Genomic DNA, 18,064 nt, shown 5'->3' on the forward strand with positions numbered 1-18,064 from the left:
TTCTCCAAGGACTTTGAATGTCCCGCGCGCGCACCCGAGCACACGTTTTTTTGTGTCTCTGCCTCTGTCTCTTTCACACACTCACACACACTCTCACACCCCAGGCCATTTCACCTCTGTCTGTCATTGTCCACTCCACATGTGGCTCTCCTTGCATGTCGGCTACTTCTCAAAGTGCACGGATGATTTTGTCGTGCTCATTGGGACTATGGCTTTTGTTTCGTTTTGTTTGAGGGGTGGAGTGCTTCAAAGCAGAAAAACCTAGCTGTTCTCCACTAACTCAGTAATAGTCTGTTTAATCTTTTGCTAGTTTCCTAGGATTTTTTTTTTTTTTTAATTTCAGTCCTCAATACATGTCCATTTTATTTTGCAGGGGGTGGTGCACAGTATGACTTATTTTTCCCCCAAATTTGTGTCCAGTTATCCCAGTACCTCTTATTAAATGATCCTACCTTACCCCTTCGTTTTGAAGCCTTTTATCATAACATTAAGATTTTCTACTGAATGGAATCTATTTCTGGCTCTTCATTCCTTCCATTGAGATGTGGTATTATTTTTACACCAATGTCATATTGTTTTACTTGCTACTTTGTAATATGTTCCAATATGTGGTGGGATTATACACTGTTCACAAAAAGGAAAAAAAAATTAAGGGAAAGCAAGGTGATTGAGGAAGCAGATCACTGTTGCTGGGGATGGGGACCGGGCTGACTAGGAGACGCAGGAATTTGGAGGGGGGCGGGTGACGGAACTATTCTGTATCTTGATTGTAGTGTTGGTTACGCAACTTTCTGCATTTGTCAAAGCTCTAAAAACTACTCTTGGGGCACCTGGGTGTCTCAGTTAAGCATGTCTGACTCTCAATTTCAGCTCGGGTCATGATCTCGCATTTCGTGTGTTCGAGCCCTGTGTCAGGCTCTGTGCTGTCTCCCTGTCTCCCTTTCTCTCTGCCCCTCCCCTGCTTGCTCTCACTCTCTCAGAAATAAACATTACAAATTTTTAATAAGTAATAAATTAAAGCTATACTCTAAAAATGAAGCATTTTCCTCTATGTAAATTATACCTTAAAAATGCTGGAGGGGAGCGGGACCGGATACACAAAGAGCACGTTAGATAAATCTCTAAACAAAAAGCGGGGGCGGGGGGTGCCTGGGTAGCTCAGTTGGTTAAGCATCTGACTCTTGATTTGGGCTCAGGTCATGATCTCTTGGTTCGTGGGATTGAGCCCCACATTGGGCTCCATGAGGAGCCTGCTTGGGATTCTCTTTCTCTCTCTCTCTCTGCCCCTCCACCCGACTCGTTCTCATGCTCTCTCTCACTTGTGCTCTTTCTCTCTTTAAATAGGTAAACATTTTTTTTAAAAAGAGAAAAAGTTCTGGGATAAGACAATCCCTGGCATGTTTTTCTGAAAATACAGCCTTCCTCACTTCTCAGAATGAGCCCTGGAAGGCCAGGCTAGGAAAAGATGGAGTCTCCCCTGATAGCTGGGGTGAGGGCAATAACAGGTAATGCAGATCCTGCCTGCCCTCTGTGGAACCTCTGTGGAGCATCAGGCCTCCGCCTGTGGAGCTCAAGTTGCCTGCTCAGGCCCTGTCTCTTCTTCCACCCTCCAGGTGGCACCCAACCAGTCTCCTGTGCCTTCTCTCTCTTCCTGCCCCTCCTTGTCAGGCTTTGGTTCAGGCCAAAAGCAGCTGCTTCATCTGCAGGCTCTGGAGCAAAATGAAAACGTAAGGCTCCTTGTTCAAACATCATTATAATTTCAAGATGGCGGGGCGCCTGGGTGGTTCAGTCGGTTGGGCGTCAGGCTTCCGTTCAGGTCATGATCTCACGGTCTGGGAGTTCAAGCCCCATGTCGGGCTCTGCACTGACAGCTCAGAGCATGGAGCCTGCTTCAGATTCTGTCTCCCTCTCTCTCTGCTCCTCCCCGGCTCGCACTCTCTCTCTCAAGGAAAAAAAAAAAAAGTTCAAGATGGCAACAGGAGACCATTGCACCAAGTGTAGGGCCCTTCCGAGTGTTGTCCTGAATGACAACACACAGGAAAAGCTAGTCCCAGTTCCGGCTCTCCCCCTTGGCTGCCTGAGGGACCCACCCACAGCCACAGGTGAAGTCTTCCTGTGCCAACTTACCAGGCGGTCTAGGGGCTGCCCTGCCTCCCTTCAAACCCTTCTAGACAGGACCCTCCCTTGGACCTGCCCCACACCTCTCTGTGTCCAATGCCAGGCCAATCCTGGACGCTCTCATCCCACCCTGCTCCTGAGGAAATCCTCCCAACTTCCCTTCCTCAGAGAAGTTTATCCTTGCTGAAGAAAAAAAAAAAAAATTTACTCATGACACTCATCAGTTTGGTAAGGAAGACTTTATTCAAGAGAGGCTGCTGCAATGTGGAGTTTTGTAGTAGGGCAGAGAGAGTGGGCTCAACTTCAAATACAGCAAGGAAAAGTAGAATTTACAGCCAAGGAGTGGGTAGGGGTCAGTGGATGAAAAATTACTGAGAGGAAACCTTGGGGGTCTGGAAGCAGATTCTGGCTAAATGCACCTCACAGGAGTCTTGCTGAAGGCAGGCTAGCCATTGCCTGAGGGGGTTGGTGGAAGATTACATGAGGAACATAGTCAGATATGGACAAAGGGGGAGTCTGGCTAAACTAAGCAGAAATCTTGCCAGAACCGGACCGTATAAGGAGACACCTGCCAAGGTCAGGCACAAAGAGAGGTCAGAAAAGTGCCTGACCAAAATATGGTCAAATACACACCCCTCATCACCTGCAGTGAAAAGTGAGCCAGCCCGAACTCCACAGTACTTACGCCTTACCTTTCATGACATATTTCACTTTTGCTTTGTTGCAAGAAATAGCACATTTCCTTTTCTTTTCCGAATCTGATAGAGCTAAAACCCACCTACTAGGGTGGGGAGTTATGCAATCTGAATTGTCACCATGGGGCATGCGTCCTCTTTGAAAAAAGGCTCCCTGATACCTATAGATATACCCAGTCTGAGAAATTTGCTTCTCCATGTGCCGTTGACTGGCCACTGTGATGTAGAGGTCTGCACGCTTTTGGCCCGGTGACTACCATGGACAGATGTGTGTGCTGTCTCCCTCCCCCACCCACAGGGAAAGGTCATGGGGGCAGGGGCGTTGGCCACTGTGGCTTCCTCATCTGAGAACCAGGCCTGGCCCTGAGGGAGGCGTGCAGTACCTCCCCAGGCAGTGAATGGGGACTGGCTCTGCAGCCCCAGTGCTTGGCCCAGGTGCCTGTGAATGGTGAATGAACACTCAGAGCCAGAGACTTCCCCACCTACTCCACTCCACCCCCAGCTTGAACCCATGACAGCCAGGGAGAGGTCTGGTTCCTCTTGAGTCCAAAGCCCTCCAGTGCCTTCTGGGCTGGAGCCAGAGCAGTCTCTGGGGATAAAAACAGAAGACACAGTCCTGCCTGGCAATGCCCACAGCCCAGTGGAGAGACCAAAATGTCAGGAGAAGTAGGGGACTGTGGGCACAGGGACGGGGGGCGCTGCCCAGGCAGGGCAGGGCAGGGCAGGAGTTCAGGGCAGGCTTTCCTGAGGAAACAAGATCTGGGGACTGTGAGGAGCCTCTGCCTGGAGGATGAGGGCTCAGAGGTGCTGTGAGGGAATGATGGGGTCAGAAAGGGCAACCACTATCAGGGACTCTGTGGAGGCCAGGCTGTCAGAGGCCTTAAATGATAGGCTGAGGGGCCCAGGGAGTGACTGGAAGAGGTGACACTAGCTGAGCTGAGAACAGAAGGGCCCAGGGGCATGGAGCCCAGTGTGGGCAGCTGGCCTCAGTTCTGGAGAATTGGCTGCTTGGGCCTAGTCTGCCAGGGCAGGGGGACCTCTGGGCACCTGGTGAGCTAAGGGGCCTGCCAGGCTCAGGAGGGAGGGTTCCGAAGCAGTAGCCACTGCAGTGGCACCTGTGATCAGCTGGTCCCAGAGCCACCCAGCCGGCTTGGGGACCAGGGAACTGGTTTGCCCAGCAGGGATGAGCTAACAGGGATCCGGTTCCCTCTGAGCCACCCCAGCTTCAGCTCTCTCGTGCCCTCCCCCTGCATCTGGGTCTGGCCCTGGTTTCTGGCACAGCTGCCAAGTTTTGGTACCGCCCACCCACTCCCCGCCGGCTGTACTGGCCAGCCCAGCTCTCTAATTGCTGGGTGGGGAGCTGTCCTGCAGAGATGGTTCACCGAAAGGTAGACCCCAGCCACTGTGGGGCACCTGGGCACGCAGCCTGCCCAGTTCCGGGTTGTGGGGAGGGAGTGACCCAGGCTTCAGGTCAGCACCTAGCTCTGCTGGGGAGGGGGGTCTTCTGGAAGGTCACTGGCCCAGAGATCTCGGTTTGGAGAAGTCTGTGAAATGGGTTCCAAGGCCTGTGGGAGACCAGCCTGCCTAAGTTGAGTGCTCTCTGCTTCCCTTCCCAGGCAGAGGACCCAGACACAGGGGTCTGTTCTGGCCACAGGCTCTACTCAAGCCTGGCCAGAGACAAGTGGGGCAGGGACTGGTGGAAAGAAATGGGGCAGAAGGGAGCGGCCAGGAAGCAGCCCTCCTGGCCTCCAACCCAGGGGCCCCAAACACACCCCCAGACACACCCACCACCCACAAGACAGCTTTACACACCTGCCACTTACACAGCCATAAACACACCATCCCCACGGCAGACAACACACACACCCCATTCCCCACCCTAAAAAGGTGGGGCACATCAGCTCATACTCCATAGCCCCATAGGTGCCCCTACATAGCGAATCCACTTACCACCAGGACCCACATGCTGGGGCCTGACAGGCTGCCAGGCATGGCCTGGGAAGGGGGGATCATGGTGGAAGGGAGCAACCTGGGGTTTCTGCAGAGAACATACCAGAGGATGCTGCTGCCCCATCAGGGCAGGCACTGGGAGGAGAAGAGGTCTGTGCGCTGGCTCCCCTGGAGCGGGAAGCACATCTAATTCAACCCTGAGCCCCCAAGCCCTGAAGGCCTAACAGATAGGAAGTGCTCAATGCATGACATATGGATACTGATCTTTACTGCAGGGAGTGGGGAAGGGTTGCCTGCATGCCAGCCTGGGTCTGTGTTCCAGGCCATCCACCCAGGAGGGAGCAAAAACCCAAAGGGGAAGCGGACTGCTGAGAGGCTATGGGTGAGAGTGGGCTTTAGGGGGCTGAGCCTAAGGGTCAGAGAGCCCGGCGCAGGGCTGGGAGTGGAGGGCTCCTTCCTCTCAGGACAGATCTTTCCAAAATACAAATAAGATCACATCTCACCCCTGCTAAAAAATACCCCAGGGCCTTCCACTGTCTACAGGAAAATGGCCACGTTCCCTGCTGCGGTACAGGCCCTTCACCAAGTAACCCACCCACAAATTTTGTCTCCTCTACCTTCCCAGGGCCTCCCATCCCTGTGTGGGGGGGAGGGGTGCACCACAGCCAGACAGAAAGATGGGAGGTGGGTTCTGGGAGGGGCAGGGCCCTACTGGAGCCTTTGGGTGCTCCAGGGGAAGCTGTCTTAGACCGGCCCCAACCCAGCAGGGGGCTGGGTACCACAGTCCAGACTTCCTACCAAGAGAATGTTTCATGTTCTAGCAATGCCTTGGTTGACTTGCCCTTTTGTTTTTCTGGGTTCTCTGGCATTGTTCCTTCCGAAAAATCCCACTGGTGCTGAGAAAGGAATTTCAGCCCACACGGCAGCTAAGGAACCGTGTGGTGCTGGGGCATGGATTCCTCCACTCCCCAACACACATGCCCAGCAGCTGCGCACACAGGCACATGGCACGGCCTCCCACCGACCATGACCATGGAAGGAGCTACATACAGCCAAGGTAAAGGGCCCCCACCCCCAACCATCCACAATCCTCTAGACCCAGGCCAGGGACAGGCCCAGTGTATCACCCAGGGCCTCCTTGTAGAAAATGTGATTTTATTCTGAGGGAGGCCAATGTCCCCGTCCCAGCCTCCCTCCTTCACGCCTGCCCTTCTGCATCACCAGGCCTTTGGTCCCCCAGCCTCCTTCTCTGGGCCACATCTACTCCAGGGAGCAGGGCGGGGCCCTGCCGAGGTGCTCCTCTGCCAGGAGGGCACCCTATCCAGCCCACAGCAGCGCTGGACCCCTCCTCTCGGTGGGCCTCCCCACTCCTGGCTGGCCTCAGCAGCTCCTGCCCCCAACCAGTGTAAGGAAGGAGCCAGCCCTCTCAGCGCGGGCTCGTCCAAGCCGCTTTCTGGCGGTGCTTCTGCAGCCCGCTCACCCCCTGGCTTCAGATCTTGGAGGACTCCAGCCGAGGACTCCAGGGTGCTGGGGGCTCCCGCAGCGCCCGCAGCTCTTGTTCCAGCGCCTGGTTGCGGCGGTACATGTCCAGGTAGCCTCCTTGGATCTCCCGCTGGTAGCGCAGCACCCTTTCCTTCTCCTCCTGCCACGTCCGCCGCTCCCGCTCAAAGCATAGTGCCTGCTCCTGGGCGCGGAGCCGCTCTTGCACCAGCTGGGCCCGTAGCTGCTCGGCGCCACCTGCGGCCTCGCTGCTGCCACCCGCCTCCCCCAGCAGCCCCCTGCTCTTGCAGTCGTCGGTCTCACAGCTGCCCTGGGCTTCCTCCCGAGGGCCCTGCTCCTGCAGGCTCCGCACGGCCTCGCGCAGCTGGGCCAGCTCTGCGTCCTGGGCCTGCGCCTGCGCCCGGCTGCCCCGAAGTTGCGTCTTGAGGCTGAAGATCTCGGCCAGCTTCTGCGCCAGCTCGGCCTGAGCCTCCCGCAGCTGCTGCTTCAAGAGGCTAATCTCCGCCGTCTTCTGGCACACCTGGGTGGGGAGGGGCGGGGAACAAGATGGGCAAGAGCCAAACAAAGTGGGTAAGACCAGGAGCCAGCAGAGGGTGGGACCCCACAGGTGGCAAAGAGGACATAAAAAGTTTCTGTATGCCCAATTTCTCACCTCCCATCGGGCTTCCTCCTCTGGTCGGGTGTTAGGGTCAGCATCCAGGAGGGCACCGGGGGGCCGAGGCTCAGGGCCCAGGCCCTGCTGTGCCCGGAGCTCTTTGCGCAGCCGCCGCTGCTCCTGCTGGGCCATGAACAGCTGGAGCTGGAGGTTGCGCTCACTGCGCTCTGCCTTCTGAGCCACCTCGTGCAGCCTCTCCACATACAGGCGCTTCAGCTCGGACAGCCACAGCCGCTGGCGCTCTTCCAGCACCTGCCAAGGGGACGAGGCGCCTGCCATGCGGGAATATCCCACACGCGGACCACCCAACCCCCCCTCGCTCCTGAACACCAACTGCCAGCCCCTCCACAACACTTCAGCTGCAACTGGAGGTGAAGTGCCTGCCAAGACTGCCCAGGGAGTCTCTCTTCCTCCCTTCCACGCAACTCCTAGCAAGGGCCACCAGTGACATGACATTCCCATCACATGGGGGCTGGGGAACCGAATCAACTCCATCTTCCTTACTCTCTTGTGCCCAGAGCTACGTAAGTGAACTGGCTGGGGACCCTTCTGTGTGTCCTGTACTCCAATGCCAAGGGACAGAACAGGACCCCAGAGCAGGGGGAGCCCTCACCTGTGTGAAAGGGTTGGAGCCATCCTCATCACCGAGGCCTCTCTTGAGATCTTCACAGGTGTCGGGAAGCAGGGCCACCACCTCCTCGGCGGAGGGGCAGGAGAACTCATAGGGGGGCGGTGGCTCGGGCAGGCAGCTCAGCATCGCCAGTGGCCCAGCCTCCTTGGGGACCCGGGAGGCCCGGTCCAGGGAGCCCCCAAGGTGGTTAATGTGGCTCAAAGAGGAGCTGAAGGGGCCAGAACCAGTGCCAGGACTGCGGCCAAAACTGCCCCCGCTGGAGGAGTCAGACAGGCTGGGCTCGGGCTCGGGGCCGCCCTCATCCAGGCTGAGCGCATGCAACAGCTGGGCCCGGGCCTGTGCCTGGCTGGTCCGGGGCCCTGGGCTCAGGGGTGGATGGCAGGCCAATGTGTGCAGGCTGCCATTGCTGCGCCACAGCTTCTGGCCCTTGTGGGCTGCCAGGCTCTGCATGGACAGGAAGCCTTTCCCAGCGCCCGCCACGGGCTTGAACACCGATGGGCGAATGCGGCACTGCCGGGAAGAAAGGGCAGCTTTGAGGCCCTGGGCTGACCTCGCCTCTGCCCTCTAACGCTCCCACAGCCCCCAGGATCCTCTCTGAGAACCTGGGGTGCGTGTCACACAGAGGCAGTGACCGGTGACCAAAGACCAAAGCCTCAGGACAGGCTACAGCAGGATTTTCATGTCCCAGCCCCATCAGAGCATCTCCGAGGAGACCCCGAGCTCCCCATCCCTACCAACACTGGGGAAGGGAAGTGGGCAGAGATGCACCTTGTCAAAGCGACCCCGCTCGGGCAGTGAAGTCTTGCTGAAGTCACCAGCTCGAGGATGCTCCCGGTAGTAGAGGGTGGTGTAGTCAGCACTCTCGTTCCGAGGGGCACGCTTGGCTGTCTTGCTGTCCTTCTTGGGGAGGTGCAGGTAGCTGAGGAGCTCACGCTGGCCCAGGCCCTTCCGGAGAAGCCCATCAGGCTGGCGGGAACCCCGGGGCCCTGCAAGCGCTGCCCGTAGCTCTTCCGGGGACAAGTCCTGCCGTTCCAACAGGCTGCCCACGCTGCCCATGGCAATGCCAGCAGGGCCCAGGGCTGTGGCCATGAACTTTCAGCAGGGCACAGGCAGCTGTTTCTGGGGATTGGGAGGCTCCGTCAGAGGCAGGTGGGCACTTGCTGCCCAACCTCTCCGATACTCTAAAACCAGTTGCTCTTTGCCTATGTCAGCCACCTGCCTGGCCCAGGCCCAGGAGGCAGATATGGGTCCCGGAAAGAAAACCCAGGACAGGACTCCTAGGATGGCAAGAGAAAGGGCCCCAAAGTCATCTGCCTGGTGCCCCAGCTCCAGCTATGAGGGCCGGTGTGATGGGGGGGACATAGGGGAACGGCCCCAAAGCGGCAGGATGGGGCCCCTCCCAGGACTGGGTCAGCTGTGGACTCAGGCTCTGTCCAACTCTGACCCTGTTCACTCTCCTACCAGGCTCCTCACCCAATCTGGGGGGTGGGGTGGGCAGAGGGCACAGGGAACCGGGGCCAGTGGCTTATGATTCTCCATTCCTTCTTTTTCTCTGGGGAGGGGGAAAACCCAGTTGAGCCCCTCTTCCTGCAGTGGGTCAGAGTTCCCCGAGGGAAGCAGCTGGCACGGGTGGGGTTGGGGGTTTGCAGTGGGAGGGATACAAACAGGAAGGGCCTGAGGGGAGGAAGGATGGTGGTAACAATGGCCACAGTTTCCGGAACAGGTGTTCACATAGTCATAGGGGCAGTGGGGGGAGGCAGGGGGAAGGGCCAGCGGGAGCCCCCGCCAGCCCCTGCATATGCTGCCACTCCAAAGACCACCACCAGGTGCGTGGGGGGGACCCAAATCTTGACCCGGGGTGGGGCCAATTACACGTAGGCCCTAGCTTCCTCATGCAGACAATGGCCATGGCAAGTCTTATCACTCAGAGATGCTGGGAGGATGGGCTGAGATAACACGACTAAAGAGTCTAGTTCAGGGCCTGGCCCCTAGCCAGACAGGGTCAACACAGGCTGGTTGAAGATGAGCTCAGCTGCTCAGATGACCTCCCCGGCAGGCGGCCCAGAGACCAGGTTATGGACCCAGTTCCCATCTGGGCTGAGACCCCCCACCCCTGGCCTGGCCCTACCACCCCACTGGATCCCCCCTATCCAGCCCAGGGCCCGGCACATGGTCCATACTCAGAAAGGACCTGCTGAATGAGTGAACACCACCGTCTCTGCCTCTGGCCCCCAAGCGGCTGCTCCCATCTACATACAGACACCCAGCAGGCATGTGGTGGCTGAGCACCCCCCACCCACCCAATATGCTTCCGGGATACCCACTCCCACCTCAAACAATGGTCGTTAGGAGGTTCCATCTTCCTCAACCATTTCCAGGTTTTGTGTTTGTGGAAGACAAAGCTCTCTGGGAGACGGAGCGGGGGCACGGCCCTGCCTCCATCTAATAACCTCTAAGGATGTCACAGGGCTCACAGGGCCAGAGGACTCATCCACTTAAGGAATCAGAGGTGCTGGCCACCTACAGAGACACAGCCCTGCAAAGGAGTGATCTTACGGAGTCCCGTGAGATAGCCGTTGTCCAGGGCACTGGGGCTCCTGCAGGTGAAGTGGCTTGCCCAAGGTCACAGAGCTGGTCAGGCTGAGATGCCTGTGATCCCAGCAGGATGCTGTTGAATGTTTAGTGGGGGCCCAGGATGGCATCCACAGCCCAAAGAGTTAGAATTGAAGTATCCCTGGGGTGCCTGTGTGGCTCAGTCAGTTGAGCGTCCAACTTTGGCTCAGGTCATGATCTTGCGGTTTGTGAGTTCAAGCTCCACATTGAGCTCCCTGCTGTCAGCGCAGAGCTGGCTTCAGATCCTCTGTCCCTCTCTCTCTCTGCCCCTCCCCCACTTGCACTCTTTCAGAAAAAAATAAAACACAAAGTATCCTGCCTCCCAATCTGACACGTCCTTACCATGAGCACACTTCACTCTTGTCACTGCTTCTCAGGGAGGCAGACAGCAAAGAACCTGGTCTCCAGCCCTGTCCTCACACTGCCCCTCCATGGGGACCCTGGACACTATCTCATAGCCCTTTGCCATGCCTCAGTTTCCCCATCTCTGAAGTGGGGAAAGACTGCCTGCCCTGGCCTTCCCTTTGGGTTTTTGTCACAGAGACAATGGAGGTGAAAGGTCTCATGAACTATAAGCCCAGTGCAAGCATGGGGGGGGGGCGGGGGAGGTGGCAGTGGTGCTGAATATGCCCATCTCGCCCCAAACACACACCACTTCACCTTCCCCTGGGCAGATCCTTATTTCCTGTTTCAGGAAGAGACAACTAGCACCTCATGTTCTCTACAAATGGTCTCAGGGTCAAGGGGGAGAGTCCTTGAACCAGAGGCAGCCATGGGCCACTAGAGCGCATACCCCACATACAAACTGCAGTCTAGTCACTGAAACCAGTAGCACGGTGGTTCCTATGTGACAGGACACAGCACAGACAGTCACATCCAACAGCAGACACAGTCATGCACAAGGTCACCTTTGCGGCAATGAGCATCCTCTGGGACACACACACACACACACACACACACACACACACACAGGAATGGTCTAGCATTACTCTAGCATGAAGACCCACTCGTCCTCCCAGCCCCAGGCTAGATGCAGAGGGTATTAGGGTGTGTGTGGTCAGGGGCTTCTCTCCACGTGTGACTTGAGCAGTTAGAAAGAGCTGTGGAGCTGGATGAAGGGGGCACACACAGCCCCTTCCTTTTGTCTTTCCCTAATGCCCTCGCCCTCCACCCTTCGCCCCTCCTAGGTAACTTCTCTGGCTGTATTATCAGCTCTCCCAGAGAGGCTGAGGCCCCTGGCTTTTAGGAGGTTCTACCCTGCCCAGGTCTCAGTCTGGGACAGTCCCTTTTCCTACAGGGGTCCATCCTGCCTCCCCTCCCAACACACACACATTCCTTCCCCGTTGCTTGGAGGCCCAGGGAATGGCCTGGTCAGGCCAGGGCAGCTGTGCAGGCTGGGCTGGAGAGGATGTGTATGTGTGTGTGTGGCGGGGGGGGGTATTGGAGGGAGAGAGAGACAGCAAGAGCCTTGCAGTCCCCCATGGGAACATCAGAGCAAAAACCAGGGCCTCCTCCAAGTGCCTCCAAGGGCTTCCCTGCCAAGAGCTCAGTACACACCCTGGGGCTCAGAGCTCTGCACAGAGATGAAACCCCCCCCCCACCACCCTGGTGGCTAGGTTTGGGCTAAGCCATATTCTGCACAGGCCCCAGCTGGCCTCAACAGGACCCTTTAGTTCCTGTTCCCAACCCCTGGGCCCAAGATTAGCCAGCAGCATTGAAAGCCCTGGGCAGACAGGGGCATCTCTTTTGGATCAACCCTTGGTGGTGACAGGAACATGAGGCTCGGGAACCATGCTGGCCATGAAACAGAGACAGGGCACGCAGGGAAAGCATCCCAGCGTCCGTTAGTCAGCCCCACACGGCTTGCCACAGCCTCACAACACTCATAGGTGGGGAATATTGAGATCCTCTTCAGAAGAGGAAACTGAGGCCCAGGAAGTAAAAGCACATGCCTGAGGACATTTTCAGCTGCCCTGGAGAAAGTACGTCAGCTCCTCAGGTTTAGAAGCCCATCCTGACCCCATCATGAGTCTCCTCCAGCGTGGGACATCCCAGAGCATGTAGGCAGGAAGCTCCAGAGTCCTGCCTTGGCTGTGGCTAGCCCCTCCAGAGCCCAGGCCCCAGGGGAAGGTCCCACCACCTGCTGGGGGGGATCAGCTTTGCTGGAGGGAGTGTCTGCAGCTGCCTCTGAAGAATTGGACTGGAATGTCCCAGTTCCAAAAGAGGGGCAGTGGGTAAGGGGGCGGGGGGAGGGCGGGGGCGATGGAAGAGGCTGGCATACCCTAGTTACACTGTGACACCTGAAGAAGTAAAGCTCGGCATCTAACCACAAAGGAGTGTGTCTGAGTATCACTAGAGAGTCACAGAGGCATACACCACTCTACAGTTTTTCTGAGCCTTTCATTTCATCATCTGCGCTCATCTCCACAACAGCCTAGTTGGGGTTAGGCAAGGAACCTGAGGCCCAGAAAGGCCTAGAAGCCAGCTGCCCAACATCCCACAATGATGAACAATTCCAAAACCCTGGGCAAGGCCCTCTCTCCTGCTGTCCCAGCCAGAGGTCACCAGCTGCCCTTCACAGACACACACTGCTGTGTATGTGTGTCGGGCCAGCCCCCCACACCTGCCTCTCTCAAGGGCATCTGCAACCAGGTAGGTTTGGACTCCAGTCTCCTCAGCATAGAATTCTTCCGGCCCGCCCCTGGTCAAAGAGGAATAGTGGAAACACTGCCGCATGGGGACTCTGAGCCCTGGAAGCTACTGATTCTAGAGGCGGGAGCAGGCTGGCCACATTCATTCACAGTCTTGCACATGTACACCCACACTCAGCCAGCCGGCAGAGGAGCCCTGCCCAGGAGGGCCCTGGAGGAGGCTGATCACTGGGCCCAGGGTGGCCTCCTGCCTCCACTCCCTTCTTGGCTGGGCAGGGAGAGGGCACGGAGGGTCAAGGTTGCAGGTCAGCCGGACTAAGCCGCAGGTGCAAACAAGGAGAGCCCCAATCTGTACTAGGGGACTGGGTGCGGGGTGGGAGGCAACCGGTCGCAGTACTCTTTCTCGACACAGCCAGGGACTTGACGTGGGCCTGGCCCCAGGCTGGTCCTCGCTTTGGCCAAAGGCTGTGGCCAGACTGGGCAGGTGCTCCGTCCGCCAAGAACTGGTAGCGTCCCCATAGGTCGGGATCCCTAGCAGCTGGCAGCTGCCGCCCTTACAGAGCAGGGGACCGGAGCAGGAAGGGGGTGTCCCGGAGGGGACGGGAGAGGGGTCTCGTGGGGAGCAGACGATGTCGGCATCCCCCACGAAATTCCCTCCCCCGGGCCCCGAAGGCTGTGACGGAGGCGTGGGCTCCGCAGAACTGCGGGAGGTTCGGCGAGCTACCTGGGGGGCCAGAGGGGACGTCTGTTGCTGCCTCCTCCCTGAGGCCTGCCCGGAGCGGCCGTGGTGGGGGGCCGAAGCCCAGGTCAGACTCCCGCGCCAAGGGCGCCTGCCCCACCCCAGGCGCGGCGCAGGGGTTCGAGAGAGCACATTTGCAGGGGTTGCGGGGAGCAGCGTAACCTGCCGCCGGCCTCTCCAGAGGAGCTTCGCGGTCGGTCCCTGGTCCCGCGCCTCGGCGCTTCAGTGTCTGGAAACGCACACCGCACCCTGCCACCCCCGCCCACTTCTCAGACGGGCACCTCGCGGGCGAAGGGCTGCGGTTTGGCCAAGGTCGCCCAGAAAGCGAGACCTCGGCGGCCGGCCCCACCCCCGAGCCCAGTCCCCGGCCCCCGCCGCGTCCCACTCACCATGCTGGCGCCGCTCCGCGCCCCTAGCGCGCGACAGTTCCCTCGCGCGGATTCGAACCCTCCCTCCAAGCGTCGGCTCCAGGAGAGAATGCGAGCCGGGCCGGAGCGACCAGTCGGCAGGCGCCTGGAAAACGCGGCCAGCCGACCGGGCGGGCGGGCGCCGGAGCCGGATTGGCGAGGGAGGGACGCGCTCCGCGGCGCTCGCTCGCCTGCCCCAGAGGCGGAGGGAAAACCCGGCCTGACTCACCGGCGCGCCGCCAGCCCAGGGCCGGGCCCCCGGATGTGGGGGGCGGGGACGGGGACGGGGGGCAACCCCCGCCCACCGCGAGCCAACCTGAGCCCCGCCCGGGCTCGCCGCGCCGCCCAGCCGCCGCGCGCCGTAGCCGCCCGAGCCCCCTGCCGGCTGCGCCCGGCGCCGCGCGGATTCCCGGCGGGTCGGCAGCCCCCGCGCAGCCGACGTCCCCGGAGGGCGTCCAGCCAGCCCCCCTCCTCCTCCTCCCGGCCTTGCCCGTTCCTCTTCGTTTCCAGAACTCGGCAGCTTCCGAAGAGGCGCGTTCAACTCCCAGATCCTCGCCGCCTCCTCTTAGGTAAGCGTTGTTACCCGTTTTGAGGTTGAGCAAAAGGTACTCCGAGAGCTGGAGAGATTGACCCCAAGGTCTCCGGCTCGTTAGCGACTGAATTGGGCGCTAAGATTCTTTTCTTTTCTTTTCTTTTTTCTTTTCTTTTCTTTTCTTTTCTTTTCTTTTCTTTTCTTTTCTTTTCTTTTCTTTTCTTTTCTTTTCTTTTCTCTTTTCTTTTCTTTCCTTTTTTTCTTTTCTTCTCTCTCTCTCTCTTCTTTTTGTTTTGCCGCCAGAGTCTTACAGGGGCAGCAGATTCAGATGCCTTCAGGGGCCAGACGATGTGAGTCAAATAGGTGTAGGACAGTAGAGGAGATGGAGACAGAGACAGAGATGAACACCTAAAGGCATTCAGACTCAAAAAATTAAAGCAGGTGTCTTCCTCAAAAAGCTCAGCAGAGTCCTCAAATGACCCATCAATTCCACTTAAAGGTGTATACCCCAAAGAATTTGAAAATAGGGACTCAAGTATTTGTACACCAATGGTCATAGCGGGACTCTTCACAATAGCCAAAGGTGGACACAGTCCATTGCCCATCAACTGATGAATGGACGAACACATTGTGGTATATCAATGCCATGGAATAATATTCAACCATAAAAAGGAATGAACTTCTGATACCTGTTACAGCATGGATGAACCTCCAAAAAATTATGCTAAGTGTAATAAACCAGGCACAGAAGGCCCCCTGTGGTATCATTCCACTTGTATGAAGTAGGTAAATCCCTAGAGACACAAAGCAGATTGGTGCCAGAGGCTGTAGGGAGGGAGAAATGAGTGACGCTTAATGCGCATGGAGTTTCCTTTTCGGATGAGGAAATGTTTTGGAACATGAGAGGTGGTGGTTGCACAACATCGTGAGTGTACCAAATGCCATTGAATTGGACGCTTTAAAATGGTTAATTTGACGTTGTGTGAATTTAACCACAATTAAGAAAAGAAAGCACGTCACCCGTGGATCAGACTTGGCTCATGGGTCACCAGTTTGCAATCCCTTGGATTCTGTGCTGTCCTTACCCGTTTACTAACAATGGGGGTGCCAAATTTAAGAGGATTCATCTCTAAGAAAACGCATCACTGCTACTTTGGATATTAGCTCTTGAGGAGCCCCCAGTCTGGTAGGGTTACTCACTGGGACAGATAAAAATTTAGCACAAGGACACACTTTACCGTTTTGGGGACCTGTGGAAAGGCCTCACTGGGGAAATCGCTTTTGAGGTGGTACTTGAACGGTGGGAGGCATTTCCAGGGAGGAGGGTGCTCACCATTGTCAAGAGCCTATAGGGGCGCCCAGGTGGCTCAGTAGGTTAAACGTCCAACTTCGGCTTAGTTCATGATCTCATGGTTCGTGAGTTCGAGCCTGGCATTGCACTCTCTGCTGTCAGCACGGAGCCTGCTTCGGATCCTCTGTCCCCCCTCTCTCTGCCCCTCTTCTGCTCGCGTGCTCTCTCTCTTAATCTCAAAAGTAAATTAATTAAAAAAAAAAAAAAAACACAGCACCTTATCCAAGATCTTCTGACCACTCCCCCACCCCAAGTCCAATGTTCTTTCTCTGTACCAGGCTGCCAGAGGGAGGTGGGAGAGGAAGGGTGTTCAGTATTTTGGAACATCCCAACAGGAGGGAAAGAAATCAGAAAATACTCTGGAGCCTAGAGATGTTAAACACAGGGAGGAGAGGGGAGGGGAGAAGGGCAGGAGGGTCCTGGCTGAATGGAATCTTGGGAAAGTGGCTGCACAATGGAGGGGAGCAGAGCAGAGGCTAGGGGTACCTTGGTTGCTGCATAGGGAGCTGGAACCACTTCACTGAACTGGACTGGGTGCAGAATGCAGGGGGGCTGGAGCAGGGGCAGAGAGCAGCCTGGCTCTATCCCTCTAACAGAACTCTCGTTAGAGAAACAAAATTGAGGCGCCTGGGTGGCTGAGTCGGTTAAGGGTCTGACTCTAAATTTCAGCTCAGGTCATGATCTCATGATTCATGAGTTCGAGCCCTGCATTGGGCTCTGCACTGGCAGTGTGTAGCCTGCTTGGGATATTCTCTCTCTCTCTCTCTCTCTCTCCCTCTCCCCTCTTCCCCAGCTCGCGCTCTCTCTCAAAGTAAATAAAAAAATAAGCTAAGAAAAAGAAAGAAACAAAATTGACCATGCCCCCTCCAGCCTGGCTATCTGTCTCCCACTTCCTGCATAGGTCTAGACTCCAGGCTGGTAAGGACATCACCACCACCACCCCCCCATCCCTCCCGCCAATCTGGGAAGCTGGCCTAGCAGGTGCTCCGTCCTGCCTGGTTTCTCTGAGCCCTTTGAGTTTGTCCTGATCCCCTGGATGGGGAGTGCAGGGCAGAGGGGACCCACTGCCCCAAGGGAGAGGCAGCTTTGGTCCCAATCCAGAAAGTTCCTCCTTGTCCACCTCCATATGCCCTGTGCCCTCTACCCTCATGCCTTCCTGTGCACATTCACAAGCATGAACCTTAGGGCATAAACCGTAGAGCATTACATTGAACCCTGGGGTACCCTCAGCCCAACCTCCTCTGATGGAAAAACTCCCCCAGAACGCATATCAGAGCTAGTTCCTGGCAGAGCTGGGCCTGGAAGCTGGGTGTCTTGCCTCCTAGACATGGGGCTTACTGTGTTCAGCCACAGTGATGCCAAGGGGTACGGCACTTTGGGCACCAGGCCAGGGGAAGGGAAGCAAGCTCCCTGGCTGCACCCACTTCCTGAATCGGCTGACCTGGGACCATTTAATTTCTCTCTTTGCACCTCAGTTTTCTCACCTTGAAAAGGAGATCATGTGAAGTAATGTGAAGCACTCGACACAGTTCCTGGCAGATGGTGGCCATCTGTAAATGTTAGTTTATCCGTCTCCACTTCTCCTGATGCGGAAAGGAGGCAAGTTTGTCAGAAGGACAAAGTGCTTCATGGGGCCTGTCTTCAAGTGGCCGGGGACGCCACGTGGTGTCCCCACCCAGCATGCACTCTCGATGTCTCTGATCTGTCTCCCTGGGCTAGAGAGTAGGTGCATCCTTGCTGCCTGAGAGTGGCCAGGACTTCAAAATCCCAGAGCCTAGGGGCGCCCGGGTGGCTCAGTAGATTAAGTATCCGACTCTTGGTTTCTACTCAGGTCATGATCTCGTGGCTTCGTGGGTTTGAACCCTGCATCCAGCTCTGTGCTAGGAGCGCAGAGGCTGCTTGGGGTTCTCTCTGTCCCCCTCTCTGTCTGCCCATCCCCCATTCGCATTGTCTCTGTCTCTCTCAAAATAAATTTAAAAACTTAAAAAAAATTTTTTTTTTAAATCCCGGAGCCTACCTATGGTGACTAGGGACTGTCCCCTTCTCTCTGCCTGCCACCTCTGGCCTCGTCACCTTTCTCCTTGACTATTGCAGCAGTTATGCCCATGCACGGGCTCCCAGCTGTCACCCACTCTGCCCCAGAGGGTGCATTCCAGTCCACACACTCTGTCCCCAACCTCGTGTTCTTGAAAGGTGGCGTCCCAGCTTTAGGACTAGTCCCA

At 57.0% G+C, this 18,064-nt stretch overlaps 2 protein-coding genes across 3 annotated transcripts in view; one reads left to right on the plus strand and one right to left on the minus strand.

Moving 5' to 3' along the window:
- Positions 1-2,342: 2,342 nt before the first annotated feature.
- On the minus strand, positions 2,343-14,176 carry N4BP3 (NEDD4 binding protein 3). 2 transcript variants are annotated; one of them, XM_045485895.1, is made up of 5 exons: positions 13,942-14,176; positions 8,318-8,668; positions 7,532-8,059; positions 6,916-7,170; positions 2,343-6,783 (listed from the first exon to the last, which is right to left on the minus strand). In XM_045485895.1, exons 2-5 carry the CDS (start codon positions 8,636-8,638, stop codon positions 6,253-6,255), a joined length of 1,635 nt encoding a protein of 544 aa, XP_045341851.1. In that variant the 5' UTR covers positions 8,639-8,668; positions 13,942-14,176; the 3' UTR covers positions 2,343-6,252. The 2 variants fall into 2 exon arrangements, with proteins under 2 accessions (XP_045341851.1, XP_045341842.1); XM_045485886.1 differs by having other exon boundaries at positions 8,318-8,662; positions 13,942-14,120.
- The window catches only part of LOC123578484 (translation initiation factor IF-2-like), a 39,650-nt gene continuing 35,028 nt past the window's right edge, over positions 13,443-18,064 (plus strand). Inside the window, exons 1-3 of the mRNA XM_045441376.1 lie at positions 13,443-13,528; positions 13,734-13,864; positions 14,024-14,528. Coding sequence (XP_045297332.1) covers positions 13,443-13,528; positions 13,734-13,864; positions 14,024-14,528 — 722 coding nt within the window. The remainder of the gene's footprint in view (positions 13,529-13,733; positions 13,865-14,023; positions 14,529-18,064) is intronic.

The sequence above is a fragment of the Leopardus geoffroyi genome, chromosome A1 (genome assembly GCF_018350155.1).
Source record: "Leopardus geoffroyi isolate Oge1 chromosome A1, O.geoffroyi_Oge1_pat1.0, whole genome shotgun sequence".
NCBI classification, from domain to species: Eukaryota; Metazoa; Chordata; class Mammalia; order Carnivora; family Felidae; genus Leopardus; species Leopardus geoffroyi.

Bases quoted from the DNA above. Each gene is read 5' to 3' on its own strand.
- N4BP3 (XM_045485895.1), bottom strand. From the start codon at position 8,638: ATGGCCACAGCCCTGGGCCCTGCTGGCATTGCCATGGGCAGCGTGGGC. The intron at 8,060-8,317 runs GTGCATCTCTGC...TCTTCCCGGCAG, and splicing joins AGCGGGGTCGCTTTGACAAG to TGCCGCATTCGCCCATCGGT. The intron at 7,171-7,531 runs GTGAGGGCTCCC...TCCCCTTGGCAG, and splicing joins GCTCCAACCCTTTCACACAG to GTGCTGGAAGAGCGCCAGCG.